General features: G+C 40.1%; 1 protein-coding gene across 1 annotated transcript; it reads left to right on the top strand.

Moving 5' to 3' along the window:
- Positions 1-342: 342 nt before the first annotated feature.
- On the top strand, positions 343-14,237 carry LOC308621340 (protein YAE1 homolog; the record flags this gene model as incomplete). The annotated part of the gene is made up of 2 exons (XM_081241764.1): positions 343-358; positions 13,591-14,237. The coding sequence occupies 2 exons, from the start codon at positions 343-345 to the stop codon at positions 14,235-14,237; spliced, it is 663 nt and encodes a 220-aa protein (XP_081097890.1).
- Between the last annotated feature and the right edge of the window lie 10,608 nt (positions 14,238-24,845).

Genomic DNA, 24,845 nt, shown 5'->3' on the forward strand with positions numbered 1-24,845 from the left:
CTGTAGAGATTGGACTAGTGTTACTGAACTCAGATCTGGCTGCTTGCTGCTTGAAAATCAATACCCAAGAGAGGCAAATATTGGTAGAAAGGAAAGTTGCTTTCAATCAGAATGCTGGCAATCTGGGGAGATGGTGGACTCAGTGTCCCCCAGAAACCACCTCCAAAGATTCTGCTCAGCCATGAAAGTTTTTAAAAGGAAAAAGAGAAATGATCTCAGTTAGTCATTGAGATAAGGGGTCAGAGTTGTCATTCCCCACTGTGTGCAGGCTCGTGTGCTGGTTTGTCGACTTCTTGCAGTCTTTCTCCTGATGCTATTTTGTTCACACTGTTTTTTCACGAGATGACTGAAGTGGGAGGTAGGGAAGAGATCTGGTCATCTGTTAATTCCTCATTCTTCATTTCTACTTCTCTGATCTATGGAAAGAACTAACAGGTTAGTCAAGGTATTGTGTGATCAAAAGATTTGAAAGGTGTGCTAGGTCCAGAGATGAGTGGAGCATGGAGGCGCCTGGTTTAAGGTTCATGACAAGACAAAAGGGGCCTCCTGCAGAGAGCTCTTTCCTGCAAAAAGCGTTTTCCTCCCAAAACGAGGAAGAGTCCGATTTCCTAATTGCTCAAGTACCAATGCCTTCAAGACCCTCCTCAGCCATTTTTCTGAATTTAATTTTTTCAATTTCTCTTCATTCAATCTATATTTGTATTAACTCACACTTTCTTCCACTATTTCTGATGTCAAGAATTCGATGATTTTTCTCCACCTGGAATATGCTTTCTGCCATCACCAAATTTACAAAGTCAATTTGTTTTAAAAATTTATTTACTTTATTTTTGGCTGTGTTGGGTCTTAGTTGCTCTGCCTGGGCTTTCTCTAGTTGCAGTGAGCGGGGACTACTCTTTGTTGTGGTGTACGGGCTTCTCATTGCAGTGGCTTCTCTCGTTGTGGAGCATGGGTTCTAGGCATGTGGGCTTCAGTAGTTACAGCACGTGGGCTCAGTAGTTGCGGCTCGCGGGCTCTAGATCACAGGCTCAATAGTTGTGACGCATGGGCTTAGCTGCTCTGTGGCATGTGGGATCTTCCCAGACCAGGGCTTGAACCCATGTCCCCTGCATTGGCAGGTGGATTCTTAACCATTGTGCTACCAGGGAAGTCCCTACAAAGTCAATTTGAAGTGCTCTCTCTGCCTTTCATAATGTGCTGGGGTACAAGGCATCACTCTTGTCTCTTACCCATAGCCTTTTGCCTGGCCCACTCTTAGGGCACTTGCTATATTCTGCTGCAGGTGAGCATTGTAATGGGTTGAATGGTGTCTTCCCCCCTCAAAAATTCATATGTTGAAGTCCCAAACCCCCAGGACCTCAGAATGTGACCTTATTTAGAAATAGGGTCATTGTAGATGTAATTAGCTGAGATGAGGTCATACTGTAGTAGGGTGAGCCCCTAATTCAATAGGACTGGTGTCCTTATAAGAAGATGGCCATATGAAGAGAGACACACAGGAAGAACACCACGTGATAACGAAGGCAGAGATTGGCGTTATGCAGCTTCAAGCCAAGGAATGCCAAAGATAGCCAGAAAACCACCAGAAGCTAGGAAGAGGCAAGGAAGGATCCTCTCTTACAGCTTTCGGAGGGAGCATGGTCCTGCAGTCACCTTGATTTCAGACTTCTGGCCTCCAGAACTGCAAAAGAATAAATTTCTGTTGTTTTCACTCACCCAGTTTGTGGCACTTTGTTACAGCAATCCTAGGAAATTATAGGGGTTGAATATCCTGCATTTAAGAGTGGTATATAAAGAACTGCTATTGATTTCTTCTATTTGGTCCTACATCTGGTCACCTTTCTAAGCTCTCTTATTAGATCTAATGATTTATCAGTTGGTTCTATTAATATTTCTAGGCATCCCGGTATTGTTTCTGACAGTAACTAGAATACAGCTAAAGTCTCTTTGTTAAACATAATGTTTGTTGTAAGTTAACTAGACATTTCTAGGTGGATAAGAGATATTCTTTTCATAAACCATAAACAGCTTTCATATTTTATGAAAAATTTTTTCTGCATAAAAACATTGAGATAGTCTTTTAAATTTTCTCCTTCAATCTAGTGAAGTAGTGAATTTTATAAGTGGAATGTCCCTACACATTTCTCCTCTGGCATGACCCTTAGTTTGGAATCAATATTACATTCTTCTCACAAAATGATGAAGGCAGCTTTCACTTTTTTTTTCTATTTTCTAACACAAATTTTTAAGGAAGGAATTAAGTATTTTAAAGAATTTGGTAGGTTTATCTAAGAAAGAGGAGTTTGAAAATGTATGTATTTGCTTATAATTTTCAAAAAGTGCAAAGTAAATTAAAAAGATAAAAACATTGATTCTCAGTTTGGAGAAAGAGGGAACAGAAGCTGCACTTTTCTGAACATATCTTGTCTTGTGCATTTGACTTTGGAACCATGTGAATATTTTACATAATTATTCAGCACAGTTAACACTTGAAATTGAAAATAAAATGAAACAAATGAGCTTAAATGTGAATTGAGTAGGCAGCATAACCACACAGAAACAATTGCAAGTGACTTTAAAGCATAGTAGTTTATTTGACTTGTACGTTTCTAGTGAAATATACTCTAAGCACAAAAGGACTACAAAACCAAACAAAACTGGTGTTTGGTGAACAATTTTTGGTGGTGGTTTGGTATTGTTTGGTGGTGGTTTGGTATTCTTAGGTTGTGTATATGCTATGGGATAAAACAAATGAGGACTTATGTAAGTACAGTTGGTAAAACCTCTATAGTCTTGATTTTGAATGATAAGATGAACTAATGGGAGATTTAAATTGTCCTACTCTGTCCACCGAGAAGATCTAGAAACAGTGAGCAGCCTACTAGCAATGAATGCTCCTAGGGCATAGACTGTGGTCTCTAAATACCATTTTCTTCTAAAAAGCTGTTAAGAGGACTTAGGAACCAACTTAGAGAGGTTCCCACTGGCCGAATGTAAGACAGTTTGAGTATTAATAAGAATGTTATGGCAATGAATTGAGATATTAATTATGTTTAAACCTATGAGTTTGCAATGACAATTAAACAAAACCAAAACAACCTATTGATCGTACTTTGGAAGATGCTAGGGAACCAACTGATTATTTTGAAAACTACTAGTAAATAAGCATTTATCCTGACTTTCCTTTATGAACTGTATCTCAGGGTTATCAAATAGTTGACAAGGGTTTTCTTTTTTAATAGACAAATATTCCTACTACTAATAAAAAAAGAAATGACAAAATTAGAATATCACCATTTTTCACCTTGCAATGAAATCATGGATTTGGGCAATAATTGTCAATGGCTAATATCAATATTAAGGGGTATCAATGGCTGATAAAAATCACAAACATGAGATAACCAACAGTATGTGCCACAAACCTCCTATAATATTCTTACAGAAAATATTGAACTTAAATATGATCATGCTGAAAATCAAATTACCAATTTGTAGGAGATACAGAGCACAAGAGAACAAGCTAAATAATACCATGAAGACACAATAATAAAAATCCAGATGGTGGGGAACTCCACAGTACAAGCAACCAGTATCTTCAACAAATAATTACAAGGAAAACAAAAAATGATGGGGAGTGGCTATAATTTTAAAAAGATTTGGGCAACATATTGACCAATTGTAATATGCGATCTTGTTTGGATCCTGATTCAAACTAACCAACTATATATATACATATATATATATATATATATATATGTATATATATATATATATATATATATACACACACATATAGACAAACACACAGATATATATATATACATACATATATGTATATATAGTTATATAGGTATATATATATATATATATATATATATATATATATATATATATATACCTACATTTTTGGTGTGATAATTTAGTTAAAAAAGAATTCTTATCTTTTAGAGCTACTTAATAAAATAATTTTAGAATGACTTCTACTAAAAGGATGTGACATATAATGTCTGAGATTTGCTTCAGAATAATCTGGGGGAAGATGAATGAATTAGGTTATACAGGAAAAAAATTATCTATGAGATAGTAATTATTAAAACTGTCTAGGGTTTCCCTGGTGGCGCAGTGGTTGAGAGTCCCCCTGCCAATGCAGGGGACATGGGTTCGTGCCCCAGTCCGGGAGGATCCCACGTGTCGCGGAGCAGCTGGGCCCGTGAGCCATGGCCACTGAGCCTGCACGTCTGGAGCTTGTGCTCCGCAACGGGAGAGGCCACAGCAGTGAGAGGCCTGCATACAGCAAAAAAACAAAGCAAATAAAAAAACCCTAAAAAAACAAACCAAAAAAACCTGTCTACTACTGCCTGCAGTTGATTTTTTCCCTCCCTCTTTCCTTTCCTTCTCTCCCTTCCTTCTTTCACTCCTTTCCTTCTCTCCCTTCCTTCTTTCACTCCTTTTCTTCCTTCCTTTCTTCCTTTCTTTCTTTCTCTCTCTCTCTCTCTCTCTCTCTCTCTCTTTCTTGGTCATTGTAAACACTTAAATCTCTACTTTGTAGGAATTTGAGCAGAGGATTGAAGTGTTATGATTTATCTTTTAAAATGATCACCCAGGATACTTTGTTGCAAGTGTACTATGGGTAGGTAGTTGGGGTCCAAGTGGAGAAGCAGAGAGACCAGTTGGGAGGCTCTATAATAATTCAGGTGAGAGATGAAGCAGGAGAGATAAAAAGTAGAAGTGGATAGCTTTTGGATAGAGTTTGAGACTAGAGACAGGGTTTTCTAGAAGACGGACTCAGGTGTGAGAAATATAGAAAAGTTCAGAATGACTTTGAGGATGTTGGCTTGATAAACTCACAGTAACTTTTTTTGTGCAGAGGAGGAAACTGAGGCATGAAGCTATTCTGTAACTTTCCTGGAGTCACACATCTCATAGCTGTTGTCCAGTGTTTGGACCAGGCAGCCAGACCTCAGTGACCCCTCTTCACCACTATTTTATTTTAATTTTTACCTCTAATTTCTTCATTTCTTACAGTGTTATTTTGGATGTGTCTTAATTCTCCTCAGGCTTTTCCTCTTCTTGTTGAATACTTCCTTCAAGAATATTTTCACTATTGGGTTTTGTGTGTGTGTGTGTGTGTGTGTGACAAAACTTCTAAGATCTTGTGTGCCTGAGAAAATTCCACTGTTACTTCTGAATGAAAATTTAACTAGACATAAAATTCTGGATTCAAAAAGTTTTTCTTTCAAAATTTTAAAACAGTACCTCTTTGTATTTTTGCTACCAGTGTTGCTGTTTAGAAGTATGATGTAAATTTCATTGTTTTTTTTTTGTGTGTGGGTGTTGTCACCATTTCTCTTCCACAGTAATCATGGTCTTAGTCAATGCTACTAAAAAAGGAAAAATATATGAGAGGGATAAGTATCAAAATGGAAAAAACAAATCATCATTGTTTATGGATGATATAAATGTGTCTCTAGTAAACCAGGGTGAACCTCTAACCCCTGAATAAGATGAAAATATTGCTGGAAATTGACATAAAAATTAATACTGTTTTATACATCAGCAACAACCAACAAAAATGTAATAGGGAAAAAAGACACCTTTTACTATTCTCACAAAAGCTATAAGTATCTAAGAATAAATTTAGAGAAAATGTGGAAGACCATCACTGGGAAAATAACAAAATATTTAAAGGGCATAAAAGAAAACCTGAACTAACAAAGCAATATGCAAGGTTCATGGATGAAAAGAGGATGGTTTTGTCAGGATGTCTGTTTTCTCTCAGATAAATATATAATTTTAATGTAATTCCAAAACAAAATTTCAACAGATTTTTTAAGGTATATATAAAACCCAACCAAAGATAATTTTAAAAATGCCTAGAACCCAACAGAAAAAATCAAATAAACTACACATATGGACCATTTACAGAAAAGGAAATTCAAATAAAATAATTTCCAATCTTAAGGAAATTCAAGTTAAAACTGTAATGACATGCCATATTATACCTCTCAGATTAGAGTGAGTATGTGTGGGTGGGGGAGAGAGGAGAGATTCTAGTTAGTAAAGATTCAAGGAAACAGTAGATATCATACACTGTTGGGAGTATAAATTGATATAACTACATTTTGGAAAGCAACTTGGCAATATCTTTTCTCTTGTGCATACAGTCCAAATCAGCAATTAAATTTTTAAGTTCATGTTTCAAAATAACTTTTAAATTTACACAAGAAAATATGTACAAAGATATTTATTTCAGCAATATGTATAATGGCACAATTTGAATGAAAAATTCCTAAACAAATAAATGGTAATATTTTCATATGATGGATTACTATATAACAGTTAAATACAGATCCTGTATTAAACTACATCCTGATAAACCTATTGTAAGTTGAAAATATCATACATTGAAATACATTTAATACACCTAACCTACTGAACATCATAGCTTAGCCTAGCCTACCTAAAACATTCTCATAACTCTTACATTAGCCTACAGTTGGGCTAACACAAAGCCTATTTTATAATAAAGTGTTGACTATCTCATGTAATTGATTGAATGCTGTACTGAACATGGAAAACAGAATGGTCATGTGCATGGCTGACTTGGAACTGGGGCTTGATGCCACATGAGAGGATACTGAGTATGGTATAGTAGATCACTAGCCTGGGAAAAGAGTACAATTCAAAATTCAAAATATGATTTCTACTGAATACGTATTGCTTTCGCACCATCCCAAGGTCAGAAGATTGTAAATCAAATCATCTTAAATCAGGTACCATCTGTAGTCAACCAAGTCAACATGGATATAGACCTCAGAAACAATGAGTAAATGCAGCAAGACATAGCATTATACAATTTACATAATTTAAATGGCATATAAGACCTTCCTCAACATTACTATACATTGGTATGGATACATATACACACTATAAAATTATTTTAAAAATTATTTTTAAAATCAGAAAGACACAGCAACTTTATGATTGTCTTTGTGGTCCATGAAAGAATCAGTTAGTGTGGTTTATTGAGAAGGGGTTACAGTCTAGTGCCCCTTCTTGCAAAAGTCATCTACCAGAAAAACTTCTAAAAACTTTTTTTTAAGTATATACTTTAAACACTAAGGATACAATGTTAAATGGGTTTCATAACTCTCTCTGCCTGACTTTGATTGGAAGGAAGCCTAAAATCTTTTTATTGACTCTAGTGGTAGGTAGCACTGAATAATGTATATTTCTCTGTATTAATCTATCCTCTTAGCTTTGATTTACACACCTATATTTTCCCTTTGCCATTACTTTTTCAACTCTTTATCTTTCTGTGTGCTTTCTGAAAGCTATCTCAAGTCCTTTGTGAAATAAAGTGGAACATAAATAAGCAAGAAAGAAAATAAGCAATCAACAAAAGCCATCTGCACTTGAGCCAAGAAAAATGTTGGTGGTTTACTTTTCTTTGCTGTTGCTTCCCAAGAATTCAGCTTCTCTAATTGGTTCCTACTGATCCACCCTGAAATCTTTCTTCCTGCAGGAAAAGGGTGTACTTTATGAAAAACCTTTCTCTATGTTCATTTCCCCCAAACTTCCACCTATTTTATTTTGATGCATGGTAAAGAAAAGGATCCAATAATTCTTTAAAACAGTAAGTTGTGAATAATGCCAAAGAGAGGCAGGTTAGGTGAGATTGGAAGAGATGAACTTCACATGCACCATTAATGATTAATGACCAGCTTTCCTCTCATTTCCAGAGGTGGAGCTTCATACTCATACCTTGTTTGTGGACATTCAGATAAGTTGTGTTTTTGATGATCTATGTCAATTATTCTCCTTCAATGTAGACATCTTTTCCACATATTGTTCTTCTCTTGTACCACTTGCCATCCCTCAAGGCCATACTTGTCAACAAAGGTTTTGAGAAAAATGGTTTGGCTGAATCTCCTCCGAGACATACCATTGCCTCTTGTTCTGAGATCCAATTGGAAGTTTAACCATCTGCCTCTTGCCTTCCCATCCTATGACCAATCTCAAAAGTCCAAATTACAGCTCCATAATGTTTTCTCATATCATTTGTGTAGTACTGCTTTTGGAGATATCAAACTTAAATTTTGAGATCCCTTATTAAGTAGGACCTAACAGCACCCTTTCTTTTTGTATAAGACTCACTCTTGACTTCACTCTACCTTTTCTTTCCTAGTTATTCCTTCATTCTTATTTCTGTACTTGAAAAAAAAATCTTGTGGAATAAAGTGGCACACAACTAATAACAAAAAACCACAACATTAGAAAAGTATATTTTTAAAAATTTCACACTAGACAAAAATAACTTCCCTGATGGCTTTTTTTGGTAATAATAAAAACAAAGGTCGGTCAAGATGGAGTACTAGGAGGATGTGCAATTCACATCTCCTCACAACTAGGGTACCTACCAGGCACTGGTGGGGGACCACGGACACCTAAGGGGTTGGGAGGAACCCCCAGCGACTGGGTAGGAGATGGGGTGTAGGGGGAGTGGAGGGGAAGAAGAAGTGGAGTTGGGAAGGGGACTGGCGTCCCTGAGCAGCGGCTGGAGGAGGGAAAGATATCCCATGCCCGAAGGGGGAAATTAGAGGACCATTGGGAGGACAGAGGATCAAAACGGAGTGAGGCCAGGTTTCCCCTGCCCACTGGGGTCCCAGGAACCTGCTGAGATCCTGGGCCTGATCTTCTGCCCATTGAGGCCCCCTCCAGCCTCTCGGGTCCTGAGGGAGTGGGAGGGAGGGAAGGGGGAGCAAAAGTAAATGCTGAACCTCCAGGACTGGCATCCCTGAGGGGTGGCTGGGGGAGGGGAGGAGTTCCCACACACAGTGGAACCCACCCATGTTTAGGGGTCCAGTGGTGACAGGGGAGACCCTGGGGGAGACAGTGTGGGAGGGGCATGAAGGAATGGAAAGGAATGTGGCCAGTGTTTTCCCTGTCCACTTAGGCAGTTGGGAGCCTGCTGGGCTCGTGGGCCTAATCCTCTGCCCTCGAAGCCTCCTTCCTGGGGTGCAGAACACAAGCCCCACCCCTACACCTCCACCCAGGGCCTGAGCTCTACACTCAGAGACCTCTTCCAATGCACTGGGACTAAACCCTACCCACACACCCTCATTCAGTGCCCTACCCCCAAACTCTGGAACTCCACACTCCTGAGGCCCTCTTTTGGACGTGCTGCCTCTCCCCTTCATTAAAGCCACCAACATTTGAATTGTAGGGGTCCCAGAAGACGAAGAGGAAAAGAAAGGTTCTGAGAAAATATTTGAAGAGATTATAGTTGAAAAATTCCCTAACATGGGAAAGGAAATAATAAAGTCCAGGAAGCACAGAGAGTACCATAAAGGATGAACCCAAAGAAAAACAAGCCGAGACACATATTAATCAAACTATCAAAAATTAAATACAAATATTTGTATTTAATACAAATACAAATACTACAAAAGAAAAAAAATATTAAAAGCAGAAGGGAAAAGTAACAAACAACATACAAGGGAATCTCCATAAAGTTAACAGCTGATCATTCAGTAGAAGCTCTGCAAGCCAGAGGGAGTGGCAGGACATATTTAAAGTAATAAAAGTGAAAAACCTACAACCAAGATTAATCTACCCAACAAGGATCTCATTCAGAGTCAATGAACAAATTAAAACTTTTACAGATAAGCAAAAGTTAAGAGAATTCAGCACCACCAAACCAGCTTAAAAACAAATGCTAAGGAACTTCTCTAGGCAAGAAACATAAGAGAAGGAAAAGACATATAAAAACAAAACCAAAACAATTAATAAAACGGTAATAGAAACATACATATAGATAATTACCTTAGAAGTAAATGTATTAAATGCTCCAACCAAAAGACGTAGACTGGCTGAATGGATACAAAAACAAAACCCATACATATGCTGTCTACAAGAGACCCACTTCATACCTAGGGACACATAAAGACTGAAAGTGAGGGGATTGAAAAAGATGCTCCATGCAAATGGAAATCAAAAGAAAGCTGGAGTAGCAATTCTCTTATCAGACAAAATAGACTTTAAAATAAAGACTATTACAAGAGACAAAGCAGGACACTACATAATGATCAAGGGATCGATCCAAGAAGAAGATATAACAATTGTAAATATTTATGTGTCCAACATAGGAGCACCTCAATACATATGGCAAATGCTAACCACCATAAAAGGAGAAATCAACAGTGACACAATCATAGTAGGGGACTTTAACACCCCAATTTTACCAATGGACAGATCATCCAAAATGAAAATAAATAAGAGAACACAAGCTTTAAATGACACAATGGACCAGATAGATCTAATTGATATTTATAGAACATTCCACCCAAAAGTGGCAGAATACACTTTCTTCTCAAGTGCTCATGGAACATTCTCTAGGATAGACCGTATATTGGATCACAAATCAAGCCTTGGTAAATTTAAGAAAATTGAAATCGTATCAAGTACCTTTTCCAACAACAATGTTATGAGACTAGGTATCAATTACAGGAAAAAATCTGAAAGAAATACAAACACATGGAAGCTAAATAATACACTACTTAATAACCAAGATATCACTGAAGAAATTAAAGAGGCAATCAAAAGATACCTAGAAACAAATGACAATGAAAACACAACGACCCAAAACCTATGGGATGCAGCAAAAGCAGTTCTAAGATGGAAGTTTATAGCAATACAATCTTACCTCAAGAAACAAGAAAAATCTCAAATAAACAACCTAGCCTTACACCTAAAACAATTAGAGAAAGAAGAACAAAAAAACCCCAAAGTTAGCAGAGGGAAAGAAATCATAAAGATCAGATCAGAAATAAATGAAAAAGAAATGGAGGAAACAATAGCAAAGATCAATAAACTGAAAGCTGGTTCCTTGAGAAGATAAACAAAATTAATAAACCATTAGCCAGACTCATCAAGAAAAAAAGGGAGAAGACTCAAATCAATAGAATTAGAAATGAAAAAGGAGAAGTAACAACTGACGCTGCAGAAATACAAAGGATCATGAGAGATTACTACAAGCAACTCTATGCCAATAAAATGGACAACCTGGAAGAAATGGACAAATTGTAAGAAAAGCACAACGTTCTGAGACTGAACCAGGAAGAAATAGAAAATATAAACAGACCAATCACAAGCACTAGAATTGAAACTGGGATTAAAAATCTTCCAACAAACAAAAGCTCAGGACCAGATGGCTTCATAGCCATTTCTCTCAAACATTTAGAGAGGAGCCATCATCTATTTTTCTCAAACTCTTCCAAAATATAGCAGAGGGAGGAACACTCCCAAACTCATTCTACGAGGCCACCATCACCCTGATACCAAAACCAGACAAAGATGTCACAAAAAAGACAACTACAGGCCAATATCTCTGATGAACATAGATGCAAAAATCCTCAACAAAGTACTAGCAAACAGAATCCAACAGCACATGAAAAGGATCATACACCATGATCAAGTGGGGTTTAACCGAGGAATGCAAGGATTCTTCAATATACACAAATCAATCAATGTGATACACCATATTAACAAATTGAAGGATAAAACCATATGTTAATCTCAATAGATGCAGAAAAAGCTTCTGACAAAATTCATCACCCATTTTTGACAGAAAACTCTCCAGAAAGTAGGCATAGAGGGAACCTACCTCAACATAATAAAGGCCATATATGTCAAATCCACAGCCAACATTGTTCTCAATGGTGAAAAACTGAAACCATTTCCACTAAGATCAGGAAGAAGACGAGGGTGCCCACTCTCACCACTATGATTCAACATAGTTTTGGAAATTTTAGCCACAGCAATCAGAGACAAAAAAGAAATAAAAGGAATCCAAATCAGAAAAGAAGAAGTAAAACTGTCACTGTTTACAGATGACATGATACTATACATAGAGAATCCTAAAGCTACTACCAGAAAACTGCTAGAGATCATCAATGAATTTGGTAAAGTAGAAGGTTATAAAATTAATGCACACAAATCTCTTGCATTCCTATACACTAATGATGAAAAATCTGAAAGAGAAATTAAGGAAACATTCCCATTTACCATTGCAACGAAAATAATAAAATACTTAGGAATAAACCTACCTAAGGAGACAAAAGACCTGTATGCAGAGAACTATAAGACACTGATGAAAGAAGTTAAAGATGATACAAACAGATGGAGAGATATACCATGTTCTTGGATTGGAAGAATCAGCATTGTGAAAGTGACTATACTACCAGAAGTAATCTACAGACTCAATGCAATCCTTATCAAACTACCACTGGCATTTTCCACAGAACTAGAACAAAAAATTTCACAATTTGTATGGAAACACAAAAGACCCCAAATAGCCAAAGCAATCTTGAGAAAGGAAAATGGAGCTGGAGGAATCAGGCTCCCTGACTTCAGATTATACTACAAAGCTACAGTCATCAAGACAGTATGGTACTGGCACAAAAACAGAAATACAGATCAATGGAACAGGATAGAAAGCCAGGAGATAAACCCATACACATATGGTCACCTTATCTTTGATAAAGGAGGCAAGAATATAGAATGGAGAAAAGACAGCCTCTTCAATAAGTGGTGCTGGGAAAACTGGACAGCTACATGTAAAAGAATGAGATTAGAACACTCCCTGACACCATGCACAGAAATAAATTGAAAATGGATTAAAGATCTAAATGTAAGGCCAGACACCATAAAACTCTTAGAGGAAAACATAGGCAGAACACTCTGTGACATCAATCACAGCAAGATCCTTTTTGACTCACCTCCTAGAGAAATGGAAATAAAAACAAAAATAAACAAATGAGACCTAATGAAACTTAAAAGCTTTTGCACAGCAAAGGAAACCATAAACAAGATGAAAAGACAACTCTCAGAATAGGAGAAAATATTTGCAAAGGAAGCAACTGACAAAGGATTAATTTCCAGAATTTACAAGCAGCTCAATATCACAAAAACAAACAACCCAATCCAAAAATGGGCAGAAGACCTAAATAGACATTTCTCCAAAGAAGATATACAGATTTCCAACAAACACATGAAAGGATGTCCAACATCACTAATCATTAGAGAAATGCAAATCTAATGTACAATGAGAGGGCTTCCCTGGTAACACAGTGGTTGGGGGTCCGCCTGCTGATGCAGGGGACATGGGTTCATGCCCTGGTCCGGGAGGATCCCACATGCCACAGAGCGGCCGGGCCCATGAGCCATGGCCACTGACCCTGCACGTCTGGAGCCTGTGCTCCGCAATGGGAGGGGCCACAGCAGTGGGAGGCCCGTGTTCCACAAAAAAAAAAAAAAAAAAAAAAAAAGTACAATGAGGTATCACTTCACACCGGACAGAATGACCATCAAAAAATCTACAAACAATAAATGCTGGAGAGGGTGTGGAGAAAAGGGAACCTTCTTTCACTGTTGGTGGGAAAGTAAATTGATCCAGCCACTATGGAGAACAGTATGGAGGTTCCTTAAAAAACTAAAAATAGTACTACCATATGACACAGCAATCCCACTACTGGTCATATACTGTGAGAAAACCATAATTTAAAAAGTGTCATGTGCCTTTGGTCTAAGGTCCTGGAGAGGAGGGGTACGTGTTTGATGAGGTAGCTGTCGAGTTGGTCCTGGTGCAGCGGGAATGGCAGAGCCACATGCAGAGACGAGTCAAAGAAGGCTATAGAGATGGAATAGATGCTGGCAAAGCAGTTACTCTTCAACAAGGTTTCAATCAAGGTTATAAGGAAGGTGCAGAAGTCGTTATAAACTATGGACAACGCAGAGGAACATTGAGTGCTTTGCTCTCCTGGTGTCACCTTCATGATAATAGTTTGTCTTTGATCAGTAAAATAAATAATCTTCTGGATGCAATGGGCCAGTGTGAAGACTATGTGCTCATACATCTGAAATCAATCACTCCACAGCCCCATGTTGTAGATTTATTGGACTCCATTCAGGATATGGACCTTTGTCATATAGCTCCAGCTGAGGAAAAGATTGATGAAGCTAAAGATGAAAGATTCTATGAAAATAATGCTGAGTTTAACAAAAACTGTAGCAAGAATCTTAGTGGGGTAGATTGTTCGTCTTTAGAATGTTGTAGAACAGAGGAGTGTGCACATTCTGAAAACCCAAGCCTCACTTGGATTTTAGAACAGACAGCCAGTTTGGTAAAACAGCTGGGAGTATCAATAGACATATTACAGCACCTCAAACGACTATAAAAATTATCTTCACTTTAATAATGAAAGTAATATTCAGAACATTCTTAGAACATTTTGTTTCTGAACAAGCTAACCAAAATTTGTACTGGTTTCTACATTGAACACTTCACTTGTAAGATTATCCTTCATGGAAGTTTGAAATGTCTTCAAAATTAACACTATTTAATATAAGCCTATTTTCTTTGTCAGTGGTAATTTTTATGTGGTTTCAGATATGCTCGGAAATTCCAGGTGTCATCATTTTCAAATTTCTGATCAAAATCAAGCATTTTTGGACTCATTATTAGCAGAAATGAACAAGAATCAGACTGCAGTTCACCCTTGAACAACACAGTTTTTAGGGGTACCCACCCACCACGCAGTCAAAAATCCGCATATTACTTATAGCTGACCCTACATACCTGCAGTTGCAAATCTCAGATTCAACCAACCTCAGATCGTACTGTACTGTAGTATTTACTACTGAAAAAAATCCAAGTATAAGTGGACCCTCAGAATTCAAACCCGTGTGGTTCGAGCATCAAATGTTATTTTGTAAGGACTTAGCCCTACCTTCTGCTCTTATCACATTGTCTTGTGATTAGGACCACATCAACTAATCAGACCAAAGTTACAAAGAATTACCTAATGGCTAAAGTTGTAAATAGACACACATAGATGTATATAGATATGTAGACATATATATATTGAAATTAAGAGGCTAATAAGTATAAAGCTGAAAAAATATTTACATTGATAATTAAAACAAAATACTAAAGCTTGTTTTAGTTTTTTTATTGAGGTATAATTGATTTATAATGTTTCAGGTATACAGCAAATTGATTCAGTTATACATTTTTTTTCAGATTTTTTCCATTATAGGTTATTACAAAATATTGAATATAGTTCCCTGTGCTATATAGTAGGTACTTTTGTTTATTTTATATATAGTAATGTGTCTATGTTAATCCCAAACTTCTAATTTATTCTCACCTCCTTTCCCTTTTGGTAACTGTAAATTTGTTTTCTATGTCTGTGAGTCTATTTCTGTTTTGTAGATAAGTTCATTTGTATCATTTTTTTAGATTCCACATATAAGTGGTATCATACCATATTTGTTAAAGTTTGTTTCAGTTTTGCATTTATTAAAAGTAAGGACACAATTCCATGAAAAATACTGAAAATACATTTCATGCTAAAGTAAAAAAAAAAAAAAAAGAGTCATGTACCACAATGTTCATTGCAGCACTATTTAAAATAGCCAGGACATGGAAGCATCCTAAGTGTCCATCGACAGATGAATGAATAAAGAAGATGTGGCACATATATACAATGGAATATTACTCAGCCATAAAAAGAAATGAAGTTGAGTTATTCGTAGTGAGGTGGATGGACCTAGAGACTGTCATACAGAATGAAGTAAGTCAGAAAGAGAAAAACAAATACCGTATGCTAATACATATATATGGAATCTAAAAAAAGAAAATGGTTCTGATGAACCTAGGGGCAGGACAAGAATAAAAACAGAGATGTAGAGAATGGACTTGAGGACACGGGGATGGGAAACGGTAAGCTGGGATGAAGTGAGAGAGTGGCATGGACATATATACACTACCAAATGTAAAACAGATAGCTAGTGGGAAGCAGCCGCATAGCACAGGGAGATCAGCTCGGTGCTTTGTGACCACCTAGAGGGGTGGGATAGGGAGGGTGGGAGGGAGATGCAAGAGGGAGGAGATATGGGGATATATGTATACATATAGATGATTCACTTTGTTATACAGCAGAAACTAACACAACATTGTAAAGCAATTATACTCCAATAAAGATATTAAAAATAAAACCATAGAAACACAAAGTTTTATTAGTTTTGAAAAAAATAGCTTATTACTTATATATGTTCACAACCACATTGTCAATATGTATTCTCCATTCAGTAGACAACTTTCTTTTTTTTGGCCATTATTTGGCTAAGACTCTAATCACAACAACATTTCTTGATGTGTTTGGGATTCAGTGAGCACTGTTCCCATTTCCAGAACTTAAATTTACAGGTGAAGATACTTAGTGTAACTGAACTCAGGTTGGGCTGCTGGCCACTCAACAACCAAGAAATCGAGGGGCAAGCTTTGGTAGAGAAGAAAGATGCTTTATCCAGAAAAGCTGGCAATCTGGGGAGAAGGTGGACTTGCATCCAGAGACCAACTCCCAAGATTTTGCTCAGCCAGGACAATTTTTAAAGAAAAAAATGGGAAACAATCTCAGTTAACCATTAAGGCAGGAGGTCATTTTTCCATTGCGTGCAGGACTGCTGACTTCTACGGATCTTCCTTGGGATGCTGTCCTGCTCATGTGGTCCACCTTTAGTTGGATGTTCTCTTGGCTCTGTGGTTTGCCTGCACCCCCAGGGTCCACCTGCAAATTTTCCTAGGGGAGTCTAGGGGTAGAGAGTCAGTCATTCTTTACTTAATTCTTCATTCTTATTCCTGCTTATCCAGGAAAGGAATCAACACGTTAGGCAAGGTATTATGTACATTTAGAAAAGCAGAAATCAGGAGCTAAGTTAAATGTAGCCTAATGATCTCATCTTTATGATTAAAGTCTAAGGAAAACAAGGATGAACAAACAGGAAAGGGGCAAAGGAGCTGCTTAGTAAATCATATAGACAGTTAGCTTCCTGGAGCATAGGATGTGGATGCCTCCACGTGCATAGGTGTGTGCAGGGTTGCTGGACTATATCCCAATTATGTTGATTTATGAGAGGCAGTTGGCTGGCATTCAGGATGGTATTTTGGAGGGTTGGCCTGAGGAATTGGTGAAGAAGATCATGGTTGGTCTTGGTGTCCTCACCCCATCCCCATTCTGTGCTTTATGTTGATGGGGTGAAAGAGGAGGAGAGCTCATGCTTTCACCTGTATTCAGTGACTCATATGTTCCCTTTCTTTTCCAAAACCTACACCCAGGAACCATTTGATAGCAGAAGTCAGTTACTAAAATCTGTGTGAATACATGAAAGGCAGCTGGTCCCAGGTATATTTTCATTTAACATTTTACTTTAAATGGGGTATGGTTTGCCTTTGAAGCAACATCAGCTACGGTTACTAGTTGGGGCTGGAGCACTTTTTTGGTGTTCTGCACACAAGTTCTGGTCTACAGAAGAAAGCTGGCTGCATAGGTAGCACAAAGAATGCTCACCTGCTTGAATGACAATTATGCAAAATAAGGGTGCTGACCCTTTGCACACAGCACAAGAGAGTAAAGTGCACCAGACGAGGAAAGGGCAAAGTTTCATAATTGACTGTAAAGCATCTTTACAGCCATTTCCCCAGGCTCTGTTTTCACAGTGGAGAAAATAGCTTCTTAAATGACTAACACAGTCATAGCTATGTTTTTTGTCTTCAAAAGAGCATGAGGTATTTTGTTGAATATGTGTGGAAACATGTTTCTGTGTGTATTTAAAATCAAACATTAACAAAAACATAGAAAATGCTTTGTTTTCTTTTCTTGCACTTAGCCCCTTGCATGCCACCTATTTCTAGGTAAAATTACAGAAGTGGGATCATCATGGTACATATATATGGGTGTGCACAGTATCTTAGATAAGGTGTCACATATGTTACACAGATAAAAGCGAGTTATGGGTAAAAATGACATCCTCCCCTCCACCCCATAGTTTTTGAGTCTGCCTGCTAGTTCTGAGAGCAGAGAATGAAAGAAGTTCAAAAAGACAAAATCAATGTATATCTGGAGAACAGGGAAGGATTAGACAAGGAAAGAAAATAGGTGGTTCATGAGAGACGAAAGCCCAGACTGAGTTCTTTGGAAATTTGGGGGTAGTTTTGAGAGACGGGGGGAGACATGAGAAGTCTGGCCACACTCTGGCGTGGAGGGCACTGGAGAGTCAGGAGATGAAGATGTTTAGGATGTTTTTTTCTGGCTTCTGTGATCCGTTTCCCACCTTGAACTTTGCTAAGAGGTTTCAGGGAAGATTTATTTATTTATTTTTCCATATGCATTGATAATTCATATTGTCATTTTTTCCTGGGTAACTGTGATTCTGTACTGAGATGGACCACAAGGCAAGGCAGCTTTTCTAAAAGGCACCCATCTTCTCCCAGAGCCTCGGAAGATCATGGCTCTGCTGTCACCTTGACCTCCTTCAGTGAGACCCATTTAGACTTTGGAGCTCTGGGACTGTAAGGTAATACATTTGTATTTTAAGCCACTGAGTTTGTGGTAATTTGTTACAGCAGCAATAAAAAACGAATACAGTGGATGTTCACTATCTCTCTGGAGAATGATTTGCTGTTGGTTGAATGTGTAACCATGGCTAGTAAGGTTGTATCCCCAGAGCTATACCGGGCTTGGCATGTAGAAACTGACCAGCAGGATCGACAAGGATTTATTGAATGAGTGAGTGAATGAATGAATGAATGAATGATGATGACGTTTATATGCTTTTGACTTTATTGCTTCTTTGATGTAGGCAATGGCTGGAATCAAAATACTGGAGTTCTCAGCCATGTAGGTAATGCTTGGGGTGTACCCGGTCAGGTCTACACATGTATTTTGACCATCACCATCCAGCCTCTGGACACCAGGAAGTGGCAATCTTCTGTGTTCCCTTTCTTTTCTATGATTTAACAATCATACCTTGTTACTTGGTCAGGGTCATATACTTAGATTTCACCTCTGACTAAAGTCTCAAGTTTAGATTTTAAGCACGCAGGGGTCTGTGGGGCATAAAAATAAGTAAAATGAATAAAACTAAAAAGTTCATAAAATTGTTAGTGTGCTTAAATCAAATAAATGCTACGTTTTCTTTAGCCAATCAATTTCTAATGGAAATGTAATACGTGTTTTTAAATGTAAAGAATTATCCTTAGGCTACCAATTTTTCTTTATTTCCATAGAAAATAGAAATAGTGAGCTTAGAGCCAAATTGCAGGGAGTTACATTCAGTTCAGCTCAATTTATTACATATTTAATGGGCGCTGATTGTTTTCAGGGCTTGAGCTCAGAGAAGGATTAAGGGCACCTGTCCTTGCCCAGGAGCACGTCAGGCTAGTGCCAGATCTAGACACACTGGGTCTTCTAAAAAGTCTGCTTTCTGTGGACACTGACCACACGTCAGCCTAGGGCAGCCCTGCTCAGTCAAAATTCAGAATAGTCAGCAAGAGGCAGAGGTGGAAGTCTTCAGAAAACCCACTAGTAATTGAAAATGTTTCTATTATCTACTGTTGCTTCACTGAAGCACCCCAAGACTTAGTGGTTTAAAACAACAGCTGCTTTATGACCCCCTGCAGTTCTGTGGGCTGGCAGGGTTCAGCTTGGTGGTTCTAATGTCTGTGTCCTTTGGTTGAACTCAGATGGCCAGTGGGTCCTCCAGGTTCCACGTGGCAGGAGGCGTCAGCCTCTCTCCCTCTCCTAGTCTCAGGCCTCTTGTCTTCACTTGACCTCTTCCCTTCTTGAAAGGGAAATGAAAAGGACCTCATGGTTCTCTAGAGTTAATCCAGACCCCCGGTGGACCTTTGTAAACTGAGCTGAGGTGGTCAGACTTTACCCTCCAGGCAACGGCGAACCAGACCGGACTTTGAAGCAGGGGAGTGGCATGATTAGAGCTGCTCTCAAAAGTTCCCTCCGATGAGGAAATAAAAAAACAAAGTGTTTGACCAAGCAGTTCACGGAGGGTGGAAGGAAGCAGGGGGGAGGGGAAGGAGAGGGGGTAATTATAACCGGCCAAGAAAATTCGCAAGTAATTTGAAAATGTGAAACCCCTAGGATAGAAGTAAGCAGCTCCTATGAAATAGATTCTCTCCTATTCATGTTTAAACATGAAATACTAATCACAGTCGGCTGGGAGGGACAGATACCTCAATAGAAAATTGAAATTAACAGTTAGTTCTTACTGAGCATTTATCATGGGACTTTCTGAGCCTTTTTCACATATTAGCTCGTATGATCCACGCAACGATTTTATGAAGCAGATTCTGTTTTGCGTCCATCTTTCAGACCAAAAAAAAAAAATGAGGCACAGAGAGGCGTTAGTTGATTTTCCCAGGGTCATTTAACTAGTAGTTGACCGAACTGGTGGTTGAATTTAGGCAGCTTGGGCTCTCAAACACAGCCCTGTGCTGCCACCTTGTGGTTGAAGTTGGGAAGTGCAATAATAGAGGTGTGCCCCCGCCAGTCCGCCTGGGGACTTCAGAGCAAGCTCCCTGGAGGATGTGACCTTGAAGCAGAAATTAGGAAGGTTGGGTTGGAAGGCATTCCAGGCAGAGGCAGCAACACGCTGCAAGGCACAAAGGCTACAGTCAAGGCGCCGTGCGTGGGTAACATGACAAATCTGCCCATCTTTTCCTTTTCTTTTGGGAGAAGATCCTTGTATATTTCTAGAACTGAAAGCGAAACCGGCCCTCCCACAGGGTCTCAGAACTTCCTGACGAGGTTGGGATACTGGGGTTACCAGTGCACAGAAAGCCGTTTTGGAAAATGAGCACGTGAATGTGGAGAGAAAGAGCCCATTCTTAGTGTCATATAGCTTTGTCAAGTGGAAAACCAGGGATGTGAATGGAAGAGAATCAACCCTCCTCCCCAGGACCCCCAGCCTTTGTCTTTCGTCACAGACACGCTGCAGCCTCGGTGACACTTGCTCTATTTCTCCTGCTTCCTCGGAGGAGTGTGCAGTGTGGTGGGCTAACGTGGGGCTGCCAGGGGGAACCTTACATTGAGAGTCCATGTGCTGCCAGCCTGAAAGTTCCACGAGGTTATTTTAGGCCAACAAGTTTGGACACGTGGATCAGTAGCCTTGACAAGAGTTTTTGGCCAAGACAGGAAACTGGGTGCTCTGGGTGGGATTAGATCAGGGAGGTCTTTTTTGGAGCCAAAGGGTCAATCCCAGTTGACCTGTGAGAATGACCAGTCTTGTCATTTCCTGTGCGTATTATCCCCAAGTGTTTTGGGTCTCGGGTCTTGACGAAAGGATGACTGTAAGGCATTGTTATGAGCTGAAATGTGTCCTCCCCACAAAATTCATATATTCATGTCCCGACCCTAATACCTGAGAATGAACTGTACTTGGACATAGGATCTCTAAAGAGATAATTAAGGTTAAATGAGGTCATCAGGGTGGGCCTTAATCCAATATGACTGGTGTCCTAAGAACAGGAGGTTAGGACACAATACCCCAAGAGGAAAGACCATGTAAAGACACTGTAGGGAGGTGGCCATCTGCCAGCTCCTGGGAGAAGTCTCAGCAGACATCAACCACGCTGGCACCTTGATCTTAGACTTCCAGCCTCCACAACTGTGAGACAATAAATTTTTGTTTTTTAAGTTAACCAGTTTGTGGTACTCTGTTATGGCAGCCCAAGCAAATTAATACAGGCATCTTTGTGAAATGATAACTCACAGTGATAATGAGTGACTAATGTGAATAGTTTCTCTGATAGACTCTAGGTCATCTAATGCCTAACATTTTATCCCGTTGATGGGGGAGCTTAGGGAGCTTTACTGCCATTAACCCTTTTTCTGTCAGTGTCAAGACCTCATCCGGAGTTTGCAAGGGCAGGTCATTTAGAGCAAGGGTTGGCAACCATGGCCCACGGGCCAAATCTGACCTGCCACCTGCTTTTAGTTGGCCCATGAGCTAAGATCAATTTTTACATCTTAATTGGTTGGAAGAAAGTCAAGGGAAAATAATACTTTGTGATGTGAAAAGTATATGAAATTCAAATTTCAGTGTCATCAATTTCACTGGAACCCAGAGTTTCCCATTCAGGCGGTTGTCATCTGTGGACTCTTGTGCTACAATGGCAGAGTTGAGTAGTTGTGACCTAGACCCTATGACCTGCAACGCCTAAAAAATTTACTGTCTGGCACTTTGCAGAAAAAGTTTGCCACCCCCTGATCTGACTACAGCATCAGCCAGTGACTAAAAGATGGCTTTCCCTGGGATAGTTGTTTTCTTCCACGGACCACGTGGCTTCAGGACAGAGGCGGGAGTGGGGCTTGAGCAAAAGGACCCTGGAAGAGTCGGCAGGGGTCGGGCCACCCAGGGCTTGGGGATTTGTTAAGAATTTTGTCTTTATCCAAACACCAGTGGGAAGCCATGACTGTGCAGTAAATATTACTCCTCCAGGACAAGTAGGCCAGGTGCTTAAAAATCACTTATTGAACTGATCTAAGAGGAGAAAAATCCTTTCTTACACCTGGCTTTTGGATGGATTCTTGACAAGAGATGAATTCTTCTCCACCATTTGTGCAGTGAACTGCCAGAAAACAGACTGCAGTTCTAAGAATAGTGCTGCAAATGCACTGTGGTGTGTGGCTGGGTGAGTGGAGGGGGAAGGACCACTTCTCCAGGATGCCTGCAGACCCTTCACTCTGTCCAGCAGCTTTTGACTACAGTCTCAGCCCAGGTGGAGATACATCCCCTCCTGACCCCTAAAATCCCACCGTGCTGTCTGGGTGAAAGTGAGCTGTTTCCCCTAACTGATAACCCCTGGCTGACTGTTGAGAACCATTTTCTTGAGAACCATTATATATGTATATATACATATGTATATGTAATGATTCTTAAGAAAAAAATGCGTGTGCACACATACACACACTCACACACACAAGGATCTGAAGGACAGAGAGAAAACTGCCTTATAGGAATTCACAGACTCTTCATGCATTGAAAGCTTGCATGGACTCTAATACATTACTTTCTTTCCTTGGGGCAAAGCCAATGTTTAAGAAGAGTTTGCAACTTTGGGATACCAGTTTTAGGTAGAAAAACCACAGGTTAACGTCTAGAAGGCTGATGCAATTAAAGATGAAGATTATTTAAAGAGAAAGACACTCTTGTGTGCCTGATGTAATGAACAACCAAGCAACGCAGCGTGGGTAAGGCACAGCTAGCTCACATTTGCTAGAAATAAGCTTTGTGGTTTTAGAACGCTGCTTGGTTCAGTTTCTCCACTGGTTTTGAAAAATAACAGTGTTTGCTTATACCAGGGGTGGCGTGGGAACCTTTGTTTAAGTGGGTGGAACAAACTGCAGACTGTTGGGCCAGTGATGAGACGTACTGGTCTCAAATGTCAAGAAATATCAACATTTTTCCTCTTCTCACATTACTCCCCCCAGTTATAAGACATTAATTTTTACTGACTTCAGGTACAATAGGGGAGGCCTCAAAAGAGCTTTCATATGAAATGGGAGTCTCACTGGTTGATTATTCTCTAACAAATGCCTTTAACCATTGTCAGCTTTCTTCAGTCTTACTACTCAGCTGTTTCTATTTAGTAAGTAGCAGAATAGGGGGAGACCTTCAAGATGGCGGAAGATTAAGGCGGAGATCACCTTCCTCCCCACAAATACATCAGAAATATATCTACACGTGGAACAACTCCTACAGAACACCTACTGAACGCTGGCAGAAGACCTCAGACGTCCCAAAAGGCAAGAAGCTCCCCACGTACTTGGGTGGGGCAAAAGAAAAAAGAATAAACAGAGACAAAAGAATAGGGACGGGACCTGCACCAGTGGGAGGGAGCCGTGAAGGAGGAAAGGTTTCCACACACTAAGAGCCCCTTCGCGGGCGGAGACTGCGGGTGGCGGAGGGGGGAAGCTTCGGAGCCACGGAGGAGAGCGCAGCAACAGGGGTGCGGAGGGCAAAGCGGAGAGATTCCCGCACAGAGGATCGGTGCCGACCGGCACTCACCAGCCCAAGAGGCTTGTCTGCTCACCCGCCGGGGTGGGCGGGGCTGGGAGCTGAGGCTCGAGTTTCGGGTTTCAGTCGGAGCGCAGGGAGAGGACTGGGGTTGGCGGCGTGAACACAGCCTGCAGGGGGTTAGTGCGCCACGGCTGGCCGGGAGGGAGTCCGGGAAAGTCTGGAGCTGCCGAAGAGACAAGACTTTTTCTTCCCTCTTTGTTTCCTGGTGCGCAAGGAGAGGGGATTAAGAGCGCTGCTTAAAGGAGCTCCAGAGACGGGCGTGAGCCGCGGCTAAAAGCGCGGACCCCAGAGACGGGCATGGGATGGTGGGGCTGCTGCTAGAGCCACCAAGAAGCCTGTGTGCGAGCACAGGTTACTCTCCACACCCCCCTTCCGGGGAGCCTGTGAACCCACCACTGCCAGGGTCCCGGGATCCAGGGACAACTTCCCCGGGAGATCACAAGGCGCGCCCCAGGCTGGTGCAACGGCCGGCCGCAGCCTCGCCCCGCACTCCGTACCCCTCCCTTCCCCAGGCCTGAGTGAGCCGGAGTCCCCGAATCAGCTGCTCCTTTAACCCTGTCCTGTCTGAGCGAAGAACAGACGCCCTCAGGCGACCTACACACGGAGGCGGGGCCAGATCCAAAGCTGAACCCCGGGAGCTGTGCGAACAAAGAAGAGAAAGGAAAATCTGTCCCAGCAGCCTCAGGAGCAGCGGATTAAATCTCTACTATCCACTTGAGGTACCCTGCGGAATACCCGAATAGACAACAAACCATCCCAAATTGAGGAGGTGGACTTTGGGAGCAACGATATATATATCCTTTTTTTTTTTCTTTTTGTGAGTGTGTAAGTGTATGCGTCTTTGTGTGGTTTTGTCTGTATAGCTTTGCTTTTACCATTTGTCCTAGGGTTCTGTCTGTCCGTTTCCT

This window comes from Mesoplodon bidens (genome assembly GCF_964165515.1).
Source record: "Mesoplodon bidens genome assembly, chromosome: 8".
Taxonomy (NCBI): Eukaryota; Metazoa; Chordata; class Mammalia; order Artiodactyla; family Ziphiidae; genus Mesoplodon; species Mesoplodon bidens.